The sequence below is a fragment of the Lobosporangium transversale genome, assembly GCF_002105155.1.
Source record: "Lobosporangium transversale strain NRRL 3116 chromosome Unknown BCR41scaffold_60, whole genome shotgun sequence".
NCBI lineage: Eukaryota > Fungi > Mortierellomycota > Mortierellomycetes > Mortierellales > Mortierellaceae > Lobosporangium > Lobosporangium transversale.
In genome coordinates this window covers 84,290-110,504 of record NW_019029038.1, presented here as the reverse complement: position 1 = coordinate 110,504, position 26,215 = coordinate 84,290, and the positions used below count along the sequence as shown (strand labels likewise).

The following is a 26,215-nucleotide window of genomic DNA, read 5'->3' as shown; positions in this document are numbered from 1 at the left end:
TTTCGCCGTTTATGTCCACTACATCTGAACCACACACAGTTCACCACTCACTCCAACAGAGATATTTGTATCACCTTGGGTATGATATGTTGCTGTGGTTCCCTCTGGTTTCAACAGGCCCAACAAACTCTATTAGCAGTGTTTATCAACCCAAATACATCAAGGGAACGCAAGAAGACGAGTAAGCAAATGATGCGACAAATCAAGTCCCGTCGGGCTGTACAGAAAAAGATCAAGTTAGTCAGGCTGTAGAACGAATTAACTCAGATTGCCTCAATCATACGACGAATATTATCATCACTATATCACATCAATCAATCAATAAACGATACAATGAGGCCCCCCAAGCGGACAATGGAGTCATGCGAAAGTCTTCATGAGTATTATGGTCTAACCCAACAGTTCGAGAGGAAATAGTCCAATTGTTGGAACTAAACATGAGTACCAAGGGGGCTGCAGAGGACAAGATCCTTAACCACAAGGGGATATTGTTGCAGAAGCTGTTTTCCTTGAAAGGATACAAGGACGTTGGACTGCAATCTGATGATGGCCCTAGAAGGAAACTACGGACATCGTTCTTTACATACGGCCTTACCCTAACACTTCTTGCCTATGACACATCGAAGCAAAAAAGAGGTAGAGGTTCGCAAGCTGCCCAACCTTCGGATACTCAAAGATCTCAAGCAGTCCAGGATTCCTCAAGTGCTCAGCAGGGATCCTCGTCTTCAGGCCATGGTGCAAGTGATGGTGGTGATGATGGAGACGACGACGGAAATGAAGATGACGATATCTTGCTGGGTATCAGCGATATTGACTTGCTGGAAGTTGATGAACCATTCTTAGATGGCGAAGAGGGAGAAGAAGCAGCTGAAGAAGGTACATCGAGCACAAATCCACTGTCCCCGGTGAGTCCCAGTCCCCGGCGTGAGATCAACTGGAAGCAGAGATCCCGTCTCCTCGAGAATGTAGAAGTTAAATATGACACCCAGGCAGCATGGGACCAGTGACGACAATAAGGAGACTATATATAGGGCGCTTGTCGATTTCTATAATGACGGGTGGTTTGTTCGGAATAGCTGGGATAATAGAAAAGCACAGAACGGATGGGTTGATTATGTGATCAAGGCAATTCTGAAGCTTGCGGGCGGAAGCAATGGAAGAAGAAGAGATGCCAATACGAATGCGGTGATCTGTATTGGACTAGGATCATTCAAGACAAACCGAGGACAAGTATCGAAGCATGGGATATTGATGAAGAAGCTTGTTGAAAAGGTAAAAAAAAAAAAAAAAAAAAAAATTCCCTTGATCAATGACATTCAATTTTTGAGTCTCTTTTTTAACGAGTATTAAATCTGGCTCGAACAGGCAAAATCTCTAGACTACCCCATTGCAGGTTGTCATGAATACTACACATCTGCCAAGTGTCCACGGCCTCACTGTGACAGTATATTGGAGAATGTTCCTTTTCGATCCAAGTACTGTCGAAATTGTAAAGCATACTTTGATCGAGATGCTGTTGGTGCTGAGAACATCGCAAGGGTCTGTGAGTCGCAGATAAGAGAGCAAAAACGACCTGCAAAATATATGCCGCCGGACGGAGGAACTCAAGGCCAAGCTTCTAGCGGTAGTGGCGACGGTGGAGGTAGTGGTGGCAGTGGTGGCAGTGGTGGTGGTAGTAGCAGACCCACAAAAAGGAAATTTTCAGATGAAGGAGGAGGAGGAGTAGAGGGATCAAGACCACCGAAAGGGCTTTTGTTGAGTCCAGGGGTAGGAGGTAGTGGTAGTGGTAGTGGTAGTGGCAGAACCACAAAAAGAAAATTCTCGGATGATGGAGGAGGGGAAGTTGAGGGTTCGAGACCATCGAAGGAACCTTTGTTAAGCCCGGGGGAAGGAGGAGGAGGAGAAGGAGGTAGTGGTGGAAGTGGCAGTGGAGGAATCAGAAAAAGGAAATTTTCAGATGAAGGAGGAGGAGTAGAGGGATCAAGACCACCGAAAGGACCTTTGCTGGGTCCAGGAGGAGGGGGAGAGACAAGCCGGCAACAACAGTAGGACACAATCTACTACAAACATGACTAGGTCCAGAAAGGCCTTCGTCTTAAAAAAATTGTAAGTATTGGCTTGATAGTACTTTTTTTTCTTGGTTAATTTATTTATTTATTTATTTCTGTTCTAATACATTTCTTCTTTTTATATACAATAGATGGAATGTCTCGTTTTTTAATGGGACGGACTATATTTTATAAGATTTATATATAAATATTTTTAATTTATTTTTAATGATGTACATAATACGAGTGAGAATTCATAGTGGCATGGTGTTGTATAAAAGCGTAAAATGGTTTAAAGTCTCTAATGTGAGGAGCTGCGTTCTGTCCTTATCTCTTATTCCTGACCCTCAAATAATAAAAAGTTTTAATATACTCATGGGCCAATAGGCGTTTTTAGAAAGCAAGGGCATCACCAGAGTTCTCGATGCTCTCCTTGACAAACATCTCCCAGTATTGATAGATGATAGTGGTGCAAAGCAAAATACCGGTTCCGGATCCAATGGCTCCAATCAAATCAGCAAAGACAGAGACAGCACCCAAGACAGCACCACCAAAGGCAGCAGCAGTAGGGATGACGCGCTTCAACTCCTTATACATTGAAGCATCACGATGGCCAGCCATAACCATGCCTTGGTCCTTGAGCTGCTTGGCAACATCACGGGGGGATGAGCCAGAGACCTCAATCCAGGTCTTGGACAAAAGAGCGCAAGCGGTCAACATAAAAGTAATATAGACAACAGTATGAATGGGATCCAAAAGTGCCTCAGTGATGCTGTGGGGTGGAGACATGTAGTAAGCAAGACCACCTGAGGCAATCATCTGGTTAGTGCCTTGGTAAGGAGACCATGTACCGAAGATGCGAACAAGAATGTTGTCAGGGAAGCGGTTGTAGACCATCTGAGAGATCATGAACATATTAGAAGTCAGAGCAGACTGCAGCATAATAGGCATGTTGGAAGTATAGAACAGCTTGACGGGATAAGTGCCACGCTGACCACGGAAGCGGGAAGACTTGACGGGAAGCTCGACACGGAAGCCTTGGAGGTAGATGACGATTCCGAAAATAAGAATAGTAGCCAACAAGTTCATAACATTAGGCAAGTTGTCACGGTAGAAAGCCTCCTTGAGGGCACGGGATTTGTTGGAGCGAGTGAACAGAAGGTGGAAAAGAGCTATCAGAGCACCCTCAAACTCGGGACCGTTGCCAACGTTGTAGGTGGTGGGGCTGAGAGCCTTCCAGAGAATAGTTTCGCAGACGTTGGTAGCGATGAAGAGCGAGATACCAGATCCAAGACCATAGCCTTTCTGCAAGAGCTCGTCCAACAGGACAACGATAACACCAGCAACAACCAACTGGAGGATCAAAAGAAGGCAAATGCCAGCACCCAGCTCGGAAGGAGGTCCATACAATCCATTCATAACCGATACAGTAGCCTGACCAAAAGCGATCAAGACAGCAAACACTTTTAAGGTTCGTATATCAAAAAGTAAAATAAATAATTATCAATGATCGACCATTCAAGCAAGATAGCATTATTTTGGAGATGAGCACCGATTGAAAGGAATAAAAGGACATACATTTTTGGGCTCCATTGAAGAGAGAGCGGTCCTCTTTGAGACTGTAGTCAACCTCAATTAGGTTGGCACCAGCCAAGAGCTGCATGAACATGCCAGATGTGACAATGGGAGTGATGCCAAGTTCCATCAAGGTTCCACGATTGGAGGCCAAGATGGCACGCATCCAGTAGAGGGGATCGGACGAGTCTGAAGACATGATACCATACAAAGGAACTTGAGAGCAGACTAAGAAAATGAACAAGGTGACAGCAGTCCAAAGAACCTTTTGCCTGAAAGGTACCTAATAATAGGGCATTCAAAAAAAAAGGAATGATTAGTCCCTCAAATATATTTTACGCTTCAGCTACTCACGTCACTTTTCATAAACCTGATCCGTGTCAAAACTACATACCTTGCGTTCTGGAGCAGCAATTTCGGGCAGGACAGCCATGAAAGGCCTGATCAAATGCAGAAAGCGAACTAAGGTAAAGATATAATGGAACAAAAAACTGAGGTTACATATTTTGGACCTGACACAGATTGAATTGCTTAGATGATGGAGGTGCTCATCCAGAATCTTTTCTTGTCAAAAATGAAGCGTGGCGCCCTGACTGAATTAATGATATTTAGTTGCATTCCGGGATATATCCTGAATACTATTAAATATTTACACAGTAGTTTATTGTTGCCTTTATTTTGACCAGCGAATGAGCGACCGACCTCCTTTGGTGTGTTGAGACAATAAAACAAGCGTGGTGATCATGTACAGGGGTAGATCAACTATTTAAAGAAATGGTCAGTCAGACTACTTACAGCCAGCCATTGTGGTCAACACGGATGGAGCGAGCTTAGGGAGGGGTCGTGGAGAGTGAAAGAGAAGAGATGATGAGAAAAGAAGAGAAAGAGGATCGAGTTAAAAAGGAAACTTCGCGCTGGCCCAGACATGTGCAATAAACACGAAATGAGAGCGACCAAAGCGATGGGAGGATTTACTATTGATTTTGACCAATCAGAAGGAGCCAACTGCAAAGCTCACTTGAACTGAAAATCAATCAATAATTGGAAGAGAGGTATTGCCTGTGAGTACAGCACAAATCCCTCTCAAAATGCGTCATATGTATCGCTTTATATCCGAACACAATATTTCGGGAAATAAACGCTCTCTTCATGGTTTTGCCACCAATTTATCAGTTTGTTTTCATTATTAGACTTGCATCCCATAAGATCTTTTTCGTCTATATCCTTCTCCTTCTTTACAGTTACTTTTACACATAAAGTCATGGCTCTCCAGACACAGCGGACGAAAAATAACCTTAATGAAATGCGAAAGACTGTAGCATTAAAATTTCCAAACATCACCAGCCTTCATTCTGGCAACAGTCTTTCCCGCCCGAACCTTTCATCAAAAGAGAATCGCCCCCCAATTGCAGGAAGCAGAAGTGGGAACGGGCTAGAGCTTGTTGCAATGGAGCCACCAAAGACATATGAATTTGGAGCTCGTTCCAGTAATACCATCTATATGCCACAGGGACTTACCAATTCAAATACCACCACCTCTAACTTTCCAAGACAGGTATAAGATAGCTTTATTTTGTTAATCCATTCTCTCAGTAATACGTTGCTGCTGTGGAGCAATTTTTTAAGCTCATATTCAGCGTCGCTTTCGTGGTGAATACATAGACAATCAGCGTTGCTGATTCGAGGCAACCAATTATTACAGAGAGTCCAAAGTCAACAATAACCTGGGGCGGATCTAGCAGACCTGTTCTTCAAGAGTCTATTGCCACAAATACTATTAGTAGTAATTCCAAATCAGTTACCAACAGATTAAGTTTTCCAAGCAGCTCTGACTATCCGACTTCTCCATCCACGACATCTTCATCTAGGCTTGTCAAAGTGGCATCATCCAATCTATCCAAAGACCCTTCAACAGCCACCTCATTATCTTCAGGTCGTAATCTTACATCTGTACACGATGAAGCTCTGATAGAAGATTATAAATTTTTGGAAGAGTATGCTGTATTGAACGATCTAGAAACAGAAGAAGCCAACATTCGCGCCAGGTCTCCTGTTGCACCGACAAAGAAATCCGAGGTTTCACCCGTGGCTTTTGATCAAGATGATGATGCTTCATTGGAGGAATTAGAGGTGATGCTTCAAACCGCCATGGATGAAAAAAGGCGCCTTGGAGACCTCATCATGGATCTAGAAGATTTGGATCAGGACACGGACGAGCTCAAGAAGTCATGGAGAGCTATGCGTGACCGTATCAACAATCTGCAGCCAAAATTAGAGGCTAAGAAGAAAGCGACTACTTCTGCGGGCAACAGTAGCGCTAGGGGAAATATAGACAGATCGCCATTGGATGATGCCTTAAATCAAAATACGAATAATATGGCTCAGGCGACACCTGTTTCTGCTTCGATCAAAGCATTCTCAAACAATTGTAGTGCGGACTATCAGGAATATGGAGCCGCAAATCAGTCTTCTATTAGGCATGGTTATACTACATTCGAAAATAACGGTAATATCGGGAGTAGCAGCAATGCTAGCAACACCTTTTTTACTTCTGCGTCTTCTGTGACTACGACTCGGAGTCATTTCAGTCCAGCTTTGGAGTCTGATTATCGAAAATCTCAGTCTCCTACTACTAAGGAGTCAATGTTATATCCTTGGTCCAGGCGGGTGATGGCTGCTCTTCGAGATATCTTTGGATTGCAGGACTTCCGTATGAATCAACTTGCAGCGATCAACGCAACTTTGTCAGGAAAAGATGTTTTTGTATTGATGCCTACGGGTGGCGGTAAGAGCTTATGTTACCAACTTCCAGCAACCGTGGGCAACGGCTCAGGGAACACTCCTACAGGCGTAACGATCGTTATTTCACCTTTGTTAAGTTTGATGCAAGACCAAGCAATGCACCTTGTGAAGAAAGGTATTCCGACTGTACTCTTACATGGTAATCTGGATGCAGCCATGAGGAAGTTTGTCTTTGATCAGTTACATGCAGAGCAAGTTATCCCTAAGCTCGTCTACATGACTCCTGAAATGCTGTCCAAGAGCGGGCAGGCGCAATCAACGTTACGACGCTTGCATTCACGTAAGCTGTTGGCACGATTTGTGATTGATGAAGCTCATTGTCTAAGCCAGTGGGGACACGATTTCCGACCAGACTATAAACTGTTAAGCCAGCTCAAGTCAACTTATCCTGGAGTACCGCTCATGGCACTGACAGCAACAGCAAATGCCAAGGTTCAGCAGGATGTTCTTTTCAATCTTGGCATGCAAAATTGCCTTGTGCTAAAGCAGTCTTTCAACCGCCGTAATCTATATTATGAGGTTCGGGCTAAAACAGGCCAAATCTATGCCGACATCCATGCGTTCATTACAGCAACATTCCCAGGCTCAAGTGGCATTATTTACTGTACTAGTAAGCGCGCTTGTGAGGAGATTGCTGACAAACTTCGGAACGAGTACGGGTTAAGTGCGCAACATTACCATGCAGGCTTGGATAAATCAGATAGGATTGCGATCCAGAAATCATGGCAGGATGGTGGGACACAGATCATTGTGGCAACTGTTGCGTTCGGAATGGGTATTGACAAGGCCAATGTACGGTTCGTGATTCATCACTCTCTGCCGCAGTCACTTGAAGGTTACTATCAAGAGACAGGGCGAGCAGGCCGCGATGGCAACAATGCACATTGCATTCTCTTCTATACCTACCGTGACAAGGCTACGATCGAGTTCATGATCGATAAGGGTGAAGGAAACCACGAGCAGAAGCAACGGCAACGGGACAATCTTAAACAGATGATCATGTATTGCGAGAATAAGATGGATTGTCGTCGTGCCCAGGTTTTGAGCTACTTTGGAGAACATTTTTCTCCCTTAGATTGCGCCAACACCTGCGACAACTGTCGTCGAGGCCAAAAGTTTGATATCAAGGACGTTTCAACTGAAGCCAAGACATTCATTAACTTTGTCCGGCAGATAGTCTATAATGAAGATCCTTCAACACGGATGAGTTTGCATAACTATACAGCACGACAAGAGGCTGACCGGTTTACATTATTATATCTTGTTGACCTATTCCGTGGGGCTAAGATCAAGAAAATCATCGAGGTTTATCATCATGATCAGTTGCAAGGCTACGGTATAGGCAAGACATGGGACCGCACAGATGCGGAACGTCTGGCACGACTGTTGGTCTCCAAGAAAGTGTTGGATGAGCGAGTAGAAGCCAGTGGGCAGGCATTTGCGAGCTATGTTTACCTAGGACGAGAAGCCTGCGGTGTAATGAATGGGTCAGTTAAGATCGAGATGCCATTTGCCTCGGGAGTAAGCTTTTTTTTTTATTTATTTTATTTTATTTTACTTTGTTTTATACTATTTAACTTAAAAGTTTTTTTTTTTTTTTTTTTTTTTTACGGGTTTCTGATGTAGAATACCAAATCTTCCCTAGCAAGCGCTATTTCTAGCAGGAAGCGTAGCAAAAAAGCTGATGCAGATGGTTCCAGCAACACCAGCACTACAAAGGCGAAGGCCAAGGCTAGTGGTAATAAAGGTCGAAAGAAAACTAAACAGGGAGGACAGGAGATCGATGATGGTTTTGAAGACCTAATTGAAGATGAGGTCATCTTGCTGGATGATTACTCGCCTGACCCTATCGAAGATGCGCCCAATGACGACATGGAAATATTAGACTCCCGGACTGAGCTTTCGCGCTTTACGGCAGATACTACCGGCAAGGGTAAAGCCAAATCTCTGGAGACATCTACTGAGGCGTTTCCAACACGCTATAAAGCTGTACCTGCAACCAGCGTAAGGAGCGGGGGGGTCTCAGGTGTAGGAGCAGGAACTGGGGTAGGGGAAGGAGAGATAAGTGATGATGATAGGTTCTATGATGCTCACGACTTTTATGACTCGGATGGGCTGGGGCCACCGCAGGCCAACCGCAAGCGCCCTCGATTTTAGAAAACAGATTCTATTCTTTACTTCCTTCAAATTTAATTTTATTTCCTATAATAAAATAGAAAAAATATGAATGATAGTTGTAAAGGCCATTTCTATTTTTATTTTTATTTTTATTTTTATTCTTTACTTTTTTACGAGTTTGCCAACTGTCGAATTTCGGCATCTTCGTATCCGAGTAAGTAGAGAACATATTTGAGACTCTTTTGATTGATGCGAGCACGAGCCTTCTGTTGGACCCTAGGCTTGGCATTGAAGGCGATGCCGAGTCCAGCCTTGGCAAGCATCCAAAGGTCATTGGCACCATCACCGACAGCAATGACCTGATCCAGGGTCACGGACTCTGCCTGTGCAATGACTTCCAACAGCTCGGCCTTACGTTCGCCTGAGACAATAGGACCCACAGTTTCGCCCGTCAGATAGAGGCCGTCAGGAGAAACCTTGAGATGATTTGCAAATGCATAGTCGAGTCCGAGTATGTTCTTGACATGCAATGCCAAAGGCATAAACCCTCCGGAGATGACGGCCAGCTTGAAGCCAATCTTCTTGAGGGCTTTGCAAAGATACAAGGCGTCTTCTGTGAATGTCAACTGGTCTCGTACTGTTTCGAGAACGGATGCGGGTGTGCCCTTTAAAAGTGCAACGCGACGCTTGAGTGATTCCTTAAAGTCGATTTCTCCATTCATGGCCGCTTCAGTGATTTCCTAAAATTCACACAATCGCACCATCGATATTGAATTAAAAAAAAAAAAAAAAAAAAAAAAAAAAGATAGGTAGATCGGGATATTAAGTAAAAGATTGAGCACGCAAAAACAATATGCATCTTCTGTCCCCTTCTCACTCCCTCCCTCGGGAAAAAAAAAAAAAAAAAAAAAAAAAAAAAAAACTTACAGAGACTTTGTCCATGACTCCGGCATGTCGTGCGATTTCATCAATGACTTCCTGCTGAATCAAGGTTGAGTCCATATCAAAGACGACAAGTCGCTTGTGCTTCCTAAAGACATCATAGGGTTGCAAGGCCACATCAGTTCCATGTGCAGCGCTGAGCTGGAAAAGAGACTCTCTGAACTTGTCCATTTGGAGAGCAGGGGGGATAGAAAGTTTATAGTCTGCACAGGAGAGTTGCCCTTCGTTTAAGCGGACCATCTTCTCGACCGAAATTTTATTCTCCAACAGCAAGTGAGTCCAATCTGATAGGAATGCAGAGGTCAAACCGTGTTGGCAAAGAACCGTTGCCGTGTACTTTAGACGACCCTCATAAGGTGCATCCTCCAATGAACGGGGAACATAGTTTCCAAAATGAGGATCCTTCTTGAGCGAGTCCAAAATGTCAAATGTCAAGGTTGCGTCCCAACGTTTGGCAGCTTCAGCCAGGTCTTTGAAGATATCCATATCATCGTTCTTGATCGTGATCAGGATTGCAAAAGTGACATTGTGATATAGACGTGCAAACGAGAAATCCTCGACCTCACATTCATATTTGGCTGCGCAGGCTAAAAGTGTGCCAATAATATCGGTTCCGTGGGGTCCGCTCATCGAGATCAAGACACGTTGGTGAGGGAGTAAAGGAGCAGGCGGGAACCAGGTCTTTTCTGTGGGTTTTAATGTAGTCGGACGCCACATCATCACTGGTGAGTCTACATTGAAGTTGAGACCCAAGTGAGGCGAGAATGGAGCTTCACCTGTTATTGCTAGTAGAGTGGGGTATATCAGGAGTCATCCATGGATAAGGATTAGATATACAATAGGCAAATAGAAAACAAAATTAGTTCGACATTTACAGATTGTTGATTTAAAAAATAGTTCGTTGGTGTCATGAAGGAGAAAGCAGTGACTTTGATTGTCTATCGGAAGATTTATGATAAAATCATAAAAGTAAAAAAATTCAGGGTGTTTGATGGTGACTCAAAACTCAAAACGTGCTTCTTACATGATCGTCCAATGGTGCTATTGTTGTCAAGTTGTTGACCGCCACTCAGTTTCTCCATTAGTTCCTTCTTGAGTGAGCTCAATTGTTCAGCCCTCGCAAAAGGAAGTCTCCAGACACGACCCAGATAGGATTCACTGATTGCCAATCCTGAATGGCGATCCATTTTCTTGATGATCTTTACAATGCCTGTATAATTAAGGAATATATACTTCTCAAGTCTGATCACTGACTGCAACAGCGTCTCCAATGACTCTCCTGTGACAGATGTTATTCCTGGTGCTGCTGCTCCTGATCCTGATGATTCTGACGTATGAGAAGCATTCGAAGCTGTAGCGAGACCAAGATCGATCTTCCCATTCTGGAAGACACCGTAGGCTTCATATATCTTTCGAGTCTCTGAAGCAGTAAAGTCGGAAACACCATTGACCTGCTGATCCAATCTCGAGAGGAACTCGGGGACTTTGGTCTGCAAGATCATCAGGCGAGAGGCGATCATGGTTGTGAAGTCTTGAAATTCTTCTTGAGCAACTGCAGTTGTAGAAGTAGTAGTGGTTGTTGTTGAAGAGAGATTGAATCCATTGGGCTGACCATTGATGGGAGCAGCAGGCGAGGTGATAGAAGTAGGGGCAAGTTGATTTGCAAGGGTGGGTTTGAGGCAGGCAGGGGCGATGTATTCCTTGATGAATTGCTTGAGGCCTTCATAGTCAATAAAGACCTGCTGCCACTGCTCTGGCAGTTGTAGCTTACGCTCCTTGAGGTAATTGCCGTACTTCATTGCAAACGAATCGATTGAATCAAAAGAAAGGAAAGGGCGAAAGTAGCAGAATAGGTCTGCAAGAATGAAAGGAGTGAATGAAATGAGAGGAATGAGGAGGAGAGGAAAAAAAAAAAAAGTCCCTGACAAGAAATAAATTTTTCACTTTTTGGGAAATCAATAAATGCGGGGACAGTAACAACACTGGCCTGATGATGAAAAAGGTTTTTTTTTTTTTTTTTTTCGTTATGAACGTGATGTAGTCTTTCAATGTACAGTTATTCCTGACACCCAAAACATAGCAGGATGTGGTCCTGCCACAGGCATTTAAGATGATCAGGCCATTAATGACATCTTCAGAAATACTGCAAGGGATATTGGTTATAAGAAGAAAAATCCAAATATCACCTAGTTCAAAGATAACGTCCGGCTCAAGCATAGTGTTCAGACTTAGGGCTATCATTTTTTGACAAAGTGTTTTCTAAATCGATGACAGAAATGAAGCCCTGCACCTACGTAGATACTATAAACAGAACAAAACGCGAAATTTGTTACCAACAATGTGCTGCGGTGAACATGCACAAAGAAGCTCGGACTGCATAACGGTATTATCCACTACACTTATGGCGCGACAGGGGCGTGGGAGGGAAAAAAAAATGATACCGAACCCTCGTCAGGATTGAATCCCGGAACCTTCAACTGTTTTTACTTATTTATTTGAAATGAACGTTCCTAAAATAATAGGAAAAAGGTGTTTTACTTTGGATCCTAAACTTTTGCTTGGATTATCAGCTTGGCTTTGGTATTTGAGTTAAGCCAATCTGATAATTTTTTTTGATTGAGGTCTTTCTTGACGCCATTCACAGTCACCAGGCACCATTGTGCTGAATGAGCACAGACACTGACCTTTTTCTCTTTCTCTTTCTCCTTTCCTTTCTTCATTCCATTCCTCTTCCTTACTCATTCATTCATTCCTCTCTTCTTCTTCTTCTTCTTCTTCTTCTTCTTCTTCTTTCTTTTTTTTTTAAATTTTTTTTCTCTCTTCACTCGATCGCAAGGGGAATAATCAAAGAGAAGCCCATTATTTTTATAATCATATTAATAAAAAATAATAATAAAATGGCAGAGTTGAAGCAAAAGGAAATTGTCCCTTGGCATGATTTTGTTGCTGGAAGGTAATTTTTAACAGCATAATTTAGAATTCCATCCATTTGTTTATTATCCATATAAATGTAAAATCGCTTGTTGATATACTTACTCTTTAAGTGTGGATACTTTTTTCTTTTATTTTCTTTTTTATTCTTATATCATAGTCTTGGAGGGATGGTAAGCTTATTGAAGCATTAGTTTAAACACTTTTTTTTTTTTTTTTTTTTTTTTTTTTTTTCATTCTCACCAGCAAGGTATCTATTTTTCCAAAAAAAAAAAAAAAAAAAAAAAAAAAATAGGCTCAAGTCACAGTAGGACAGCCTATGGACACGATCAAGACTCGTCTGCAGATCGAAAGCAAGTCTGGACGATTTGCTGGGCCCTTGGACTGCTTGCGCCAAACTATTAAAAACGAGGGGTTCCTTGGACTCTATAAAGGTGAACATAACATACACATTTGCAGGCCAAAGAAAAAAAAAAAAAAAAAAAAAAAAAAAAAGATGTAGCGAATGATGTTTGCGCCAAATGTTGAAATAAATCTTGATTATTAGTCACACAAGGCCGCAACTCAAATTCTTACTCGTTTTTTTTTTTTTTTTTTTATGACTTAGGAATGGCTAGTCCGCTGGTAGGTATTGCTGCTGTGAATGCGCTACTATTTGCTGCTTATTCCAATTTCAAGAAGCTACAGGAACCTTATCCTGGGGGGCCTCTAACACTAAGTCAGATCGCCATTGCAGGAGCAGGAGGAGGTCAGTCAGTGAATCTTGGATAAAAAATTCTTTGAAAGACTAGTATTCTCAACGCAAACTTATCCTCTTTTCCTTTCTCTGCTTTATCACTTAGGGATTGTGAATGCTGTGCTCGCTTCCCCTGTTGAGCTTCTCAAGATTAAGATGCAGGCACAATATGGAGCAGGATCTACAGTCCGGTATTCAGGGCCAGTTGACTGTGCGCAGCAGCTAATCAAGGAGCATGGATTTCGACATGGGCTCATGCGTGGATATTGGGTAACTGTCTTTAGAGAGATCCCTGGATACGCTGGATTCTATGCTGGATTCGAAGGCATGAAGAGATACTTGACGCCCCAAGGTCAAGACCCTGCTACATATCCTCATGGATTGTTCTCTCTCATGGCTTCAGGTGCAACAGGCGGTGTTTCATACTGGCTTGCATGTTATCCTCTAGACATGCTCAAATCCATGGTAAAAAAAAAAAAAAAAAAAAAAAAAAAGTAGTTTGTAGCTTCATCTTTATTGCAAAAAAAGAAAAGCATTTGTCAACATCTTTTTAATGTTTTCTTTCACCTTGCAGATCCAAAACCAGCCAAACCCTCCAAAAGGCGCGTTTTATGTCCTAGAGGCTGCCAAACAAATTTACAAAGAGGGTGGCATCCAACCTTTCTTCCGCGGATTTTCTCCTACAATCATCCGTTCCATCCCCGCAGCTGCCGCTACCTTCACAACATATGAACTGGTAATGCGGGCACTTTCCACAGTCTAACTCGTCCTTGTAACAATTATACAATATACAATAAATATACTAGTTTTGCATAAATACCAAAGGACCTTCAACAAGTAGACGCAGTGATACTGCATATTTCATAAGTTTTCTGTAGCTAGTGAATGTTTTTTTAAGACAATTTTCTACAATTGAAAGACTGTAAAGCAAGCTAGAAACGGAAAAGTACAGGCCGAGGAAAAAAAAAAATAATGTAAATGAGGAATGATGCAGGACTAGATAATAATGATCGATTATGGTATCGGATTGATTTGAGAATATGGGAGGTAGAGAAGTGAAAATACAAAAAAAAGAAAAAAAAAAAAAAAAAAAAATCTAAAATGAAATTCTAGTCGATGGACTGGTGGTCTTTTTTTTTAAGCTTTAAAAGACTCACTTGGAAAGATGTATTCCACCACTTTACTCTCCTTGGTAGCGTAATACTCTGGACGTGTCACGGTTGTTGGTGTTGTCACAGTGCTTTCTGGGTCCTGTTCTTGCTCTACCGCTGCCTTAGCTGCCTCCAGTTCCTCATATTGAAGCCGTGACACGAACTCCCCCTCTCCTTCTTCGTCATCATCGTCATCATCTTCCTCTTCCTCTTCTTCCTCTTCTTCCTCTGGAATTGCATTAAAACTAGTCTGTACGTTTGGGCGCTTGGATCGGGCACTTCTCCCATTCTCTTCCTCCTCCTCCTCCTCCTCCCCTTCAAAGTCCTCATCATTCTCCTCCTCCTCATTCTCGTTCTCCTCATTCTCGTTCTCATCCTCCTCCTCATCTTCTAAAACTTCGCTTGGCTTCTTGGGCAATGCCGTCGTAGGTGGGGCTGGAAGAGCCCCCTTAGGAGGCAGAGGCACAGTCGTTGTGGGTCCCGGAGGTAATGCGATCAAAGCAGAAAGTCTAGACGCCAGAGCTAATTCTCGCTTCGAAGCAGTTGCAGCAGCAGTAGCATTGGTAGTAGAGGGTCTTCTAGCAATCCCACCGCCCAAAGACGCTACATTATTCATTACAGATGAAATTGGTCGAAGTGCAACACCAGATCCGGAAGGTCTTTGCAACAGGGGTCTAGATGACGATGGGGGCGATCCTGAAGGTGTTGAGGACAAAGGATGTGTTGGTGCCTGTCCAGCGGGCGGAGCAGGCAATGCGTACATGGTGTGGATGGGTAGTGACATTTGTCTGCTATGTCCACCTTGGCTATTGCTATTGTTACTATTGACATTGTTGTTACCACTGCCATTGCCTTTGTCATTGCCATTGCTCCTACCGCTCTCTCCAACGACAATCATCGACTGCCGGTCTCGATTAGATGTAGATATTGCTGCAAGCCTAGGTGAAGGGCTCGTTGCTCGGCGAGAGAGCTGCAAATTACCCAGTTCCGCAGCGAGCAATGCTGCCTCCTGGGACTGTGCCCGGACGCGCGCTTTAGAACGATTTGGGATTGGGAGCTCTGGCTCATGATGACGTGGTACAGTGGAATTACGACGAAAGGGCTCGGTGGACGATGTTGTCACAGCTGTAGGCGAAGATGTAGATACAGACGCTGTAGACTTGTTTGGAGAGGTGGATATTGGTCCTGGAGGATCCGGTAAAGGAAGTGTGGGAGCAGATGATAGAGACGGCGTTGGAGAGAGTGGTCGATTCAAGCCTATCAGATCAGCTGAACCGAGTGATCTCGAAGAAAATCCAGATCGGAGTAAACTGGCTCTGGATGAACTGCGCTGCACATGTCCCTGAATACTATCCCCATTACCAAGTGAACCAGCACCAGCATTCGAGCCCACATTTATAACACTGTGTCGATAGAGCCCTATCCTTGGATCCCGTTGGTGTCGAACGCTGGTGATACGTGCAAGTGGTGTGGAGTTATTTTGTTCTCCACTCGGTCCTGGGGTAGGCGGTAAGCTGGCTGTGGGTGGATTAGATCGAAGGGGACTGCTATTTGTCGGTGTGGAGACATATTGGGATTGAGATGGAAGACCAGCGGTCACGATTTGTGGAGGGGGTAGAATCTGTGTCGAGTGTCTCATAGAGACGCTGATGGGGCGGTGAATACTACGAGGCGGTGGAGAAATCACAAGGGAGTTCCTCGGACTTGTCCTTGACATACTGGGACTCAGGGGTCGTGAGGTAGTAGGGCTTGCGGGCCTCTGTTGGTTAGTCACATTCACTCTCTGTACATTCCGTAAAGTTACGGATTGGGATATCGAGCCATCCGACTGTTCCATAACCATAGATGCTCTATGGCTCAAAGGGGCTGAAACTAAAGTTGGCTGTGTTGGCATCGTCGACTCACGCTTAGCTCGAGGAAGTGTGGCGTAGTTGGTGTCCAATCTGTCTAAGGATCTAACTGTCTTTGTGGGCATTGACCATGAGGACGATGGGGACTCCTTCTGCTCCTCTGCCATGGCCTCTGCTTGCTGCATAACCGTCCCAAAACTAGCATAGTCTGTCACAGGCTGACCTGATGAGAGAGAGCTGTTTCTCCTTCTCCTGGTCTCTGGTTGCTGCGGCTGCTGGGATCGCGCCAATTCTGTCGACTGACCCTGTGATGCCTTATAGCCATGTAGAGGTGCGCCTCCAGCAGTTCGTTGAGGATCAGTTCCAGAGGTTGATGTTGAAGGCTTTGGAGAGATGGACCGCGGTGGAGGATTAAGGCTAATAGATTGCCCCTGGTAGTTATCCACTTGTTGATGTGGGAGTTGAGAGTAGACAGAGGGATGGTGACCCTGGCGTCCAGGTGCAGAAGATGGTAATGTTGCAGGAAGAGATCTCGTAGTGCTGGCCATGTAATCGTATTGATTAGCTAAGGCGGAGGTAGGAGTCATTCGAATGACCGTTGAGGTACCAGACATGTCCGAGACCTCGGACATATCTGAAAAATGTGCGCCATGTCCTCCTTCTGACTGTTTGTTCCTGAAGCGTTGTACGGCATTCTTGAGCTCCTTGAGCCAGCCAGACATCTCTGAAGCAGTGTCAGCAAGTACATACCAAGCCTTTTCGCCTGGAGCAGAGATTTGAAGACAATAGCGTTTCCCTGCAAACATATCGGTGACGCATATAATAGCCTCGGATGAAAGTTCAATGGATTCGAGTACCGAATGCTGAGGATCAGAAGATTTGAAACAATAAAGTGATTTTTCACTAAGAATGAAGTACCGGCGCTTCCACTGTTTACGAGAGAAAAAAGTCCTGGATGAAAACTTTGTCAGATATCCTGCATAGGTCGAATATTGTTCCAAGTGTCGAACACGGAGCTGTGATAAGGATTTTGAATTAGTGTCCATGATGGTGCTATTGCTGTTGCTGTTACTGACAATGCTATTATTGATATTATTGTTGCTGTTACTGGTGCTGGTGCTGTTGTTATTGTGGGTAGTAGAGCTTTTGCCACCAGAAGGAGGGAAGAAGGAAAGAGTCGAGAGAGCGTTTGTGCTAATGTTTTTGTTTGGAGAGAAGGATGATAAAGCTCCGCTGAGTGGCGAGGGCATAGACCCTGCCTTACTCACTTTACGAGGCCTTTGGTGAAAGCTGGCAGTAGACGAGGCGTCGTCGTCTGTGATCATGGACAGGTCTGAGTTAGAAAGAAATGCGTCCCTGGTGCTAGCAATATCCTGGCGATAGCTTTGGCTACTATGGCTATGATTATGTCTATGACTTGGAACGGTGTTACTGCTATTGTCAAGGCGATGCTGGTGGAAGCGCAAGTGGTTACTATTGTTGCCAGCAGCAATGGTCTTACTTGCACTGTAATAGAAGTGGTCGTTGTTATTGTTGCAGTTAATAATGGTGCTATTATTCTTATTATTAATGTTGCTATTGCTAGTGATATCGTTATCCAGGAGATTAATTTGACTGGTACTTTTAATGCCCAAACCGCTTGGTGTACTGGGCATAGCACTACTAGATGAAATTTCCGGCAGTTTATTTTTTTCGTCAACGACCGTTAGTCGTGCCGAGGAACTGCAGTTGATGATTCTGTTGCTATTGTTGTTGTAAATATTACTATTGTCACTAATGTTATTAGCGACAGAGGTGTTGCTGTTATCAAGGATGTAATCCTGCTGCGAGAACGAACCGGGTATTGGGGTTGATCGAGGAGAGTAGTCCAAGGTTAAATGAGTCCTTGGGTGAGAATGCAACTGCATTGAGAGAAAGAGAGAAAGAGAGAAAGAGAGAAAGAGAGAGCGAGAGAAAGAGAGAGAGAGAGAGAGAAAGAGGGGCAAGGAAAAGATGGTTCCTGTTGACGCAAACAAAATGTCAATTAGATGGTTTACATTTGTATGAGAACTGTGTTCCTGAAAATGACTCGGCTGCTTCTTTTTTTTTTTTTTTTTTTTTTTTTTTTTTTTGTTTACCAGAACGGCGAAAGGGAAGGAGTATGACAAAGACGGAGAAGAGGAAAGAGAGTGAGAGCGGGGAAGAGAGAGGGAGAAGGGAGTGAAGGAGTGGGGGAATGAGAGAGTAGGGGAATGGGGAAGAAAGGTACAGTTAAAGGAGCTATGAGTGCAAGTGCAAAAGAGAGAGGAAAGGGGCGTTATGGTATGAGAAATGACTAAACAAGAATCGGAGTGTCCATTTGTGTATTTGATTGTATGGATGTGTTTGTGTGTGTTTGTATGGAGATGGTCGCTAAAAGAAAAACAAGAACAAAAAGAAAAAGGAGAGGCCAATGACTGATGGTGGCAATGACGATGGCAATGGGAATGGGAATGGCAATGAGAATGAGAAGGACTGACAGTAACAATGACAATGACAATGACAAATGACAAGGATGATGGAGGGAAAAAGAAAAGAGGGAGAGCGAGAATTAATTAAAAAAGAGCTGAAACCCACGCGTTTTTTTTTTTTTTTTTTTGGTCAGATGTGTTAAGGATGAATGTGTATAAAAATATATATATTTGTGAGGCTCATTTTCTGTATACATATTGTTTTGTATTTGTATTATGTATATATTTTATTTCATAATATTCATAATATTCATAATACTCATAAGGGAATAGAACAGAGTTCACCTTCAAAGAAAAAAGGTTAAGTTTATTTATTTTTCATCTTCATCTTTTGCTACAGTTTTAACAACGCGACCCTATCCTCTTTCTCTTCTCTCTCTCCTACATATACACACTCCCTCTCTCCTTGTTGCCCTACTCCTTTCTATTACACATTACTATCTGCCTTGGTCTTGACTTTTTTTTTTTTTTTTTTTTTTTTTTTTTCCTCTCTCTTCCTTTTCTTTCAATTGCAAAGAGTATTATGTACAACCAGCTCTTTGTCACGGTAATGATCATGGCAAGGATAATTATAACAGTTAATGGTGACCTTAGTAGTAGTAATAGAACAAAAAAGATGTATATTGAGAATCGACGTTGTGTGAATGTGTGTTAGGTTTATGTGAATATTTATACTTTTTTTTTTAATGAGCTGGAGAGCATGCCAATCAATTGTTCTCCTTCCTCTCTCTCACGCCTCAAAGCTTTACAAACTTTTCGTTCCCCCTTTCCGTGCGTTACAACTTTCTCTGTCTTACTCCGTTTCTTTATTGTCAATACAGTTATCGACTATCCTTTCTCTTGTTATTATTATTTGTTTTTTTTTTTATCATTCTATCCACTGTTATTATTTCTTTCTCTCTTTCTCTCTTTCTTTCTTTTTTTTTTTTTTTTTTTTTTTTTTTTCTTTAATTCTTCATATAGCCCGTGGCCATTACGGCAATTGTGGCTGTTCCTCATGTACACACAAGTGGCAAAGGCAAAGGAAATCAAGGCAGCCAAGGCAACAGGTGAGTTGGAGCAATCAAAGTTTTTATACGGATATAAAATATATGAATGTAATAATGTATACAGATACAAAAGGTCCGTGTGATAATTACAAGTAATAAAATATATTAAGGTTTCTTTTTGGAGCACTTTCAACGGACAATGACAATAAACAAGTTTTTATTCGCAGCCATTTTTTCTGTCCATGTGCAGAATGTGTCACTCGTCTCTTACCAAACATGCAGGGCAAAGTGGAGGAGTGACAGGGATGTATGCTGGAATATGAAATCCGGGACATTGTCTCAGACCAAAAAGATTTGTCCGTGAATCATTTTTAATGAGTGTTATGAGTGTTTGCCCACAACATTTCCAATAATCTCTTCTCCTCTCCTTCCTCTAAGGAATGAGCATTTGTAATAAGCATCATGACATTCTGCCTACCTGTACTACTCATACATTCTAATACATTCATACATACATATATATATGTATACATATATACATTCATTACAATACATTCTTTTTCTTTTCATTCAAGGTGATTATTTATCTACATTTATTACTTAATATATCCGTGTTTGTCTAGGGGGTTTGGGGAACCTTGATCGCGTCTCATCACTAGATGCTAGGACTCTACACTCTATTCACTCTAGACACATCTGTCCAGGAAAAAAAATGTCATTAGTCTAGTCTTCCTGTTTTTTTTTTTTTTTTTTTTTATCATTTGCAACAGATGATCGTAGTTATTTCCTTCAGCGTTCATTAAATTTTGTTCTCCTTAGGACCCCTCTACTATCCAGCACTGTTTACATTCACTTTTATACTCTTTGAGAATCACAGGTAGCCTTAAAAAAGGTCATTCCTCTAGACAACACTTCTCATAACTCTTTCTTGCCCATAAACAAAGCACCTCACTTTGTTTCAATCCTCCTTTCTCTTTCTTCTATTTTGTGTCTTGCAAAAAAAAAAAAAAAAAAAAAATTGCATCTTAACCCTCGATCCATTCCTCCGAAAGAAGAGTAAAAAAAGTAAATTATCTGAGTTTCATGGCAAAAGCCATTAAAAAAAAATAAATAAATAAATGTGGCGATCGGCCTTTGGTCGAAAAATCATGCTCGGTAATTCGACTCTAGTGTGTGATCGCTCAATGTCTTCAATGTATGCTTCTTTATCAAGACCAATGCGCAATGGTAGGCTTTATTCAATGGCCAGTGGAAGAAGCAACGCTCAGAATGAAGTCCTTAATCTTCACTGAAGAATATGGGTGGGTTAAAGAAGAGAGGATAGGGTATCGTATAACACCACAAAAAGAAAGAAAAATTAAGTAGAGCTGAGATACAAGAGGTTGTCCTTTGGAAAAGTGAATTTGGGATTCATCAAAAAATATTAATCATGATTGAAACAGAAGAGGGATATCAAGAGTCCTTCAAACCTTTTACTCTAAACTCATCCTTAGAAAAACTCATCCACAAAAGACCCAAACACCCCTTGTTTGCCACTCTGTTGTTTGACATACCCTCATTAAAATCACAAAGCGCCAAAGGCCTATGCGCTCGTTACAGACACCATTGAAAGCGCTTGCTGGAGAGTGGCACCGGTGGCTATATGTCATGTCAAAAGAAACAGTTTAAGTTTCTCATTTCATTCTATTAACTTTTTTTTTTTTTTTTTTTTTTTTTGATCCTCAATCTTGGATAAAGTTTACTTACAATCGATCGAATTTAGAAAACGAACAAGCTCTTTACAAAGCTATTGGGAGAGTAAAGGATTGAAAATAGTTAATGCATTGCCGAAAAAAAAAAAAAAAAGCTTTATACCCTGGTTATACCTCATAGTCTTCAGATTGTAAAGTCTTCTCCAAGAGCCGAACAGTATCTTGACTTGTTGTCTGGAGTGGTTCGAGAGTATGCAAGATAAGCAGATAGGATGTTGCAGTCTTGAGTTGGTCTGCCGCCAAACATTGCTACCAGAAAACCCAGTAATGCCTTGATTAATTTATATTCTTTAGAATAAGAAGACCTTGCTTCATTATCCCACATCCAAATCACATACCTCAAATAGCTCCTTGGGAGCACCCACAATTGAAAAAAGATATTCCCACAATGCAACCTCAGTCTTACGGGCGCAGGATACAATAACATCCAAATAATGGGGGAATTGCTGCAGGAAATTGACAACCCTCGGCAGGACCGCGCCTAAATATTAAACAAAGCAAAAAAAAAAAAAAAAAAAAAAAAAAAAATCAGTAAAGCACGAGCGATAAAAAACTGGTGGGACCACTGAGTCGTTCCGATTGGCTTTACCTTCCTCGAAGCCAATACCGGATTCAGCTTCATCCTCCAGAACATTGTGCAAAAGTATTTCTAAAGCATGTCCAAAGTATCCTAAATCCTGGTAATGTTTTGCAAACTCATATGCCTCCCATTCACCATCAACATTATGCGTCAATACATGGCGAAGGATTGTCTGCAAGAATAGATGCGTCTGTCAGGTTGAAAGGAGTTGTAAATCCTAAAGTTAGTATTCGAAACAAATAACGAGTATTGCAGTTCGGGATTCAGTAATACCTTAGTAGCCATTTTGAACATGGCGATAGATTTAGGTTTGTGGATTGCAATCTCTGGTTCTAAGCCCAAAACGATGCCTCTCTCGGGGAGAATGGCTATCTCGAAAAATAGAATAGCAAATGTTTAGCCCTAAAAAGTAGTGAAATGTCAATCTCGATCATAGGCATAGGAAATGACAACTGGGATTTAATCATACCTAGCGGATAAAATTCAAGATCCATTTCCAAGAAGTTATGCTTTGCAAATGTCGCTAGGCTCATTTCGCTGCTTCCAGGTCCGAATACATTCCACCACATCTAAAATGATAGACATATAAATCAACCATGAAGCCAGATAATCTTATACGAAACATAGCCATATCCGAGCATATATACCTTCAATGTCTTGCCATTGAAAACCCATAGTGAATAGTCATTATTATCGTGAGCAGACCTTGTAATCCAGTAGTATTCGACTTTATCTGTGATCTGCCTGAAGGATAGTCTCACATTTCCATCAGACTGAGTGACCAAAATTAAAATAAAAATAATAAGATAAGAAAGTCAATCCAGAGCTCCAGTAAAAGACCTTATGAATCATAACAAGACTATCCACTTACCAAGAATTCTGGGCGAAGGAAATAGACCTTGCCATCAACGAGCAGCGTAATATGGGTAGCATCATTGCCATCTGGACTTTGAGATGTCAAGATGGATACAGACTTCAAGAGTGTAGGCGACTCCACAATATCCTTAAGCGATGTCTTCCAGATCAACTGTAAATCAACGCGTTTCGCTAGCATGGATTTAATGACAAGCGTGTCAGCCCAAGTAGCTAGATAGAATCAGATTTTCCTGTATTAAAAAAAAAAAAAAAAAAAAAAAAAAGCGTCCTACCACTTCCAAGGGAATAGCAGTATAGGGTATTGTTGGAGGTGTAAACCAAAAGAGATGATCGCCAGACAGAGATGTGGGCAATTCGTGATTCAAACTGCTCTGTAAAGATGATATCGTTGTTGTCCAAATTATTCTCGCGCTGGTACAGTCGTAGCTAAAAATATGATGGTGTCCATAGTATAAGTATTCAAGTTTCTCTGAGACTCTTATCCTTTTTTAAGCAGTAAGATCTGTACGAACCTCGGAGCGCTTATCTTCTATCGTCTCACACCCAGCAATCAAAATATTTTTGAACCATGCCAAACCCCCCTGACACCTGAAAGACTGTTCTTGTTGCCAGTTACCGAATAGTCTCCAACGGCACGAATGTAGATTATAATGAGCAAGACCTCGTCGTCCAGCAATGGCAAGAAAATGACCGTCATGACTGAGACAAGAATACTAGATGAAATGAAGTACATGACGTTCAATATTGGTTAAATAATACAGGAGTATAATAAGTAGCTCCCTAAAGCTCGAGTCTTACTCTGATCGGCCAGTTGTCACTTAAATATACAGCAGGCACCATGACATTATTCCACACAAAGGTGTCAGGATTGATTGTTGATGAAACATCCTGTCGATGGCCTTCACTGTATACTAACAGGCGATCGTTTAGATGCAATAAACACTGTGGAGCAGAACTCTATTGCACAAATGAACATACAGGTTGATTAAAAAAGTGAGCTTTTACTATATACCTTTTCATATAACGGAGAAAAAATGCAATGAATAACTTACAAGGTGGTTCTGGACCGAAGGTATAACTTTTGCACATGGGATAGTATAAATATTGGCTAAAAAAAAAAAAAAAAAAAAAAAAAAAAGTATAACATGAGTAATATTGGTCACAACACATTTATGCTCAGGCATCAAGTATGAAAATTGTATCACGTACAACTCGAGTCGTCTGCACCCAATACAATGAGTTCCATGTTGCCTGCACTCCAAAACTAAAAAAAAAAAAAAACGCACAATCAAGTCATTAGATGTTTGGATGCTATAAAGTTTGATTCATTATTCCCATATCATGTCCTGGATATAACTTTGACAATGTCTTACGAGTGTTCTTGACCCTTGCAAGTATGGATCTTCACTGGCATTTTTCCTATGAAACAAAAACCCCATAGTGATTATTACAAAAATTGTTACCATGCTTCCAGATAAAGCATCGAAAATGATTCTGGATGTTGGTCTTACAAGATTGGAATATCATGAGCAGCAGAAGGAAAGAGTCGTCGACCGAATACACTCCAAATGGAGGGACAGCGAGATCCCTGCCCAATAGCTAATGCCGTTCCGTCCGAGTTCCATGCGAGAGATAAAATTTTATCATGAGTGCTATTATAACCCTGTGACTCTTTCAACGGTAGCTTGTGCGAAAAAACCCATTGTCCTGCATGCTCGCCTGATTTAAAAATGCGCACATCGCCTCTATTATGGATGAATTGCATTTTTTTCTTCTTAGGATGTGAAGTTATAACTGTTGAAATTAAGCAATCCCACATGAACATACCCGCGCGTTCCAATTGCTAAGAGACTATATTCAGGATTGCTCGCAGCAACAACACCTGCGTCTTGCATATCAAATCCCTCAGGGTTGCCATGAAAGCAGAACCCGTACCAACTGTCACCATTTGATGGTATCTATAAAGGCAAATCCGGTTAATATCATCAGCAACTTTCATACTTAGCACCATATACGTGTCTGACAAGAGTAACATTTTTCTCTTCTTTCCATACCGAACTTGGAGAACCTGTTTCGGAGATGTTTGGGGTATAATACACAATGTAGGCTTTTCCATCAGACATACACCATGTTTGCGTCGTTGATTTTGGGAAACGACTCATCGCTACAATTTTTACGGATTTGTCGAGTAAAAAATTCAGATGACGGATTAAACACGTCTTGACATCAACTTTGCCCATCCATGGAATGAGTTGAACTGCTGGAGGATTAACAGTGGCAACAACAATATCTGAATCCAGTCCAATGAGACTAAAAATCGGTAAATACCAATGTTAAAAATTGAGATGAATATAATAGCTAGTCAGCGATTTAGGTGAGACAAATAAAAGAAAAGACATCCGTGTATACCTTGATACGCCCGCGTCCATCTTGATAGTCATTTTAAACTTGATGGACAGATCTGGGAAGCCGACGCCTTCACCTGGTCCCAAGGCATAGCTTTTGCTATTTGTCAGTTGGTAGCGTGTACCATCGTTTCCTTGTGATACAACTTTGTAGAGGTGTAAAAAGCTTTGCTCTGTCTGAAGATGACATGAGGTCTCGGTGTTTGTCAAAGCACTCCTGCATCGTTGGCCATGTAAATCATTAAACGCATATTTACAGGCTTTTTTTTTTTTTTTTTTTTTTTTTTTTTCTTCTTCAAAAAAAAATGTGTTCTACTTACAACAACGACCAGCATCGTCGAGTCGGGCTTCCAAAGCACGCGTTGGTTTGCGCCATGGTCTAAAAGGGATTTAGGAGTTCTGACGACCTTAGAGATGACGCCTACAGGCTGGATGATCCAAGTCAGTTGAAACACAAACAAGCCATATTAGCATCCTTTTCATCTTAAAAGGAAAAAGCCCACATCCGATATCCAACTACTCAGTATGTGTCAATAAGGGCATACCCGATGAACCCACAGTTGAATGGACTCGCGTGTAATGGTCGCCCATAAGGAACCCTGCTCGTTCCGTGCCATGTCTACGATACCGCTACCCGTGCCCTTGATGATGCGTGACTGGATACCATTCTGAGTGTTAGTTTCGATATCGTTGCTACTGATATTATGATCCGAGGCAATCACTGGAAGGACCAGCTCAAGCTCCTCATCCTCGCCATCTGAGCTTCGCTTCAGCAACGAGGGCTCCACGGCCAGAACTCGAGCACTTCCGGTGGCCCAGTACATCGCCTGCGTTGCTGGTTAATCTTCCCTTCTGACGTAATGAGTTTTTTAATGAGCCTTCTGAGGGTACTTGACTATTCTCAGGTCAAATAGAAGAAAAAATAAGATGGCAAGATGCCAGCAAACTTGATGAACAATGCGCACACACAGA

General features: G+C 42.1%; 7 protein-coding genes across 7 annotated transcripts; 3 read left to right on the top strand and 4 right to left on the bottom strand.

The window, feature by feature from the left end:
- Window positions 1-437: 437 nt before the first annotated feature.
- On the top strand, window positions 438-1,007 carry BCR41DRAFT_390114 (hypothetical protein; the record flags this gene model as incomplete). Its single annotated transcript, XM_022028193.1, has 1 exon — window positions 438-1,007. The coding sequence occupies one exon, from the start codon at window positions 438-440 to the stop codon at window positions 1,005-1,007; it is 570 nt and encodes a 189-aa protein (XP_021876336.1).
- A 1,300-nt stretch (window positions 1,008-2,307) lies between these two features.
- BCR41DRAFT_363107 (SecY protein) lies at window positions 2,308-4,573 on the bottom strand. The gene is made up of 4 exons (XM_022025840.1): window positions 4,419-4,573; window positions 4,018-4,085; window positions 3,627-3,906; window positions 2,308-3,511 (listed from the first exon to the last, which is right to left on the bottom strand). Exons 1-4 carry the CDS (start codon window positions 4,426-4,428, stop codon window positions 2,442-2,444), a joined length of 1,428 nt encoding a protein of 475 aa, XP_021876335.1. The 5' UTR covers window positions 4,429-4,573; the 3' UTR covers window positions 2,308-2,441.
- A 248-nt stretch (window positions 4,574-4,821) lies between these two features.
- Window positions 4,822-8,582, top strand: BCR41DRAFT_426086 (hypothetical protein; the record flags this gene model as incomplete). Its single annotated transcript, XM_022030678.1, has 3 exons — window positions 4,822-5,178; window positions 5,286-7,946; window positions 8,052-8,582. The coding sequence occupies exons 1-3, from the start codon at window positions 4,885-4,887 to the stop codon at window positions 8,580-8,582; spliced, it is 3,486 nt and encodes a 1,161-aa protein (XP_021876334.1). The 5' UTR covers window positions 4,822-4,884.
- Window positions 8,583-8,667: 85 nt separating this feature from the next.
- On the bottom strand, window positions 8,668-11,383 carry BCR41DRAFT_342289 (hypothetical protein). Its single transcript, XM_022022279.1, has 3 exons — window positions 10,510-11,383; window positions 9,471-10,270; window positions 8,668-9,283 (listed from the first exon to the last, which is right to left on the bottom strand). Exons 1-3 carry the CDS (start codon window positions 11,282-11,284, stop codon window positions 8,714-8,716), a joined length of 2,145 nt encoding a protein of 714 aa, XP_021876333.1. The 5' UTR covers window positions 11,285-11,383; the 3' UTR covers window positions 8,668-8,713.
- Window positions 11,384-12,204: 821 nt separating this feature from the next.
- Window positions 12,205-13,964, top strand: BCR41DRAFT_382283 (mitochondrial carrier). Its single transcript, XM_022027350.1, has 6 exons — window positions 12,205-12,438; window positions 12,577-12,589; window positions 12,712-12,850; window positions 13,024-13,164; window positions 13,259-13,617; window positions 13,727-13,964. Exons 1-6 carry the CDS (start codon window positions 12,383-12,385, stop codon window positions 13,913-13,915), a joined length of 897 nt encoding a protein of 298 aa, XP_021876332.1. The 5' UTR covers window positions 12,205-12,382; the 3' UTR covers window positions 13,916-13,964.
- A 540-nt stretch (window positions 13,965-14,504) lies between these two features.
- Window positions 14,505-18,322, bottom strand: BCR41DRAFT_207039 (hypothetical protein). Its single transcript, XM_022019933.1, has 3 exons — window positions 18,271-18,322; window positions 14,673-18,152; window positions 14,505-14,598 (listed from the first exon to the last, which is right to left on the bottom strand). Exons 2-3 carry the CDS (start codon window positions 18,058-18,060, stop codon window positions 14,549-14,551), a joined length of 3,438 nt encoding a protein of 1,145 aa, XP_021876331.1. The 5' UTR covers window positions 18,061-18,152; window positions 18,271-18,322; the 3' UTR covers window positions 14,505-14,548.
- A 2,487-nt stretch (window positions 18,323-20,809) lies between these two features.
- Window positions 20,810-26,179, bottom strand: BCR41DRAFT_363100 (RIC1-domain-containing protein). The gene is made up of 21 exons (XM_022025839.1): window positions 25,789-26,179; window positions 25,564-25,671; window positions 25,248-25,420; window positions 24,893-25,148; window positions 24,666-24,796; window positions 24,350-24,583; window positions 24,212-24,257; window positions 24,048-24,102; window positions 23,891-23,946; window positions 23,637-23,795; window positions 23,351-23,551; window positions 23,111-23,264; window positions 22,834-23,009; window positions 22,610-22,735; window positions 22,432-22,531; window positions 22,236-22,330; window positions 21,972-22,152; window positions 21,721-21,863; window positions 21,497-21,631; window positions 21,378-21,417; window positions 20,810-21,269 (listed from the first exon to the last, which is right to left on the bottom strand). The coding sequence occupies exons 1-21, from the start codon at window positions 26,065-26,067 to the stop codon at window positions 21,214-21,216; spliced, it is 2,904 nt and encodes a 967-aa protein (XP_021876330.1). The 5' UTR covers window positions 26,068-26,179; the 3' UTR covers window positions 20,810-21,213.
- Window positions 26,180-26,215: the final 36 nt, after the last annotated feature.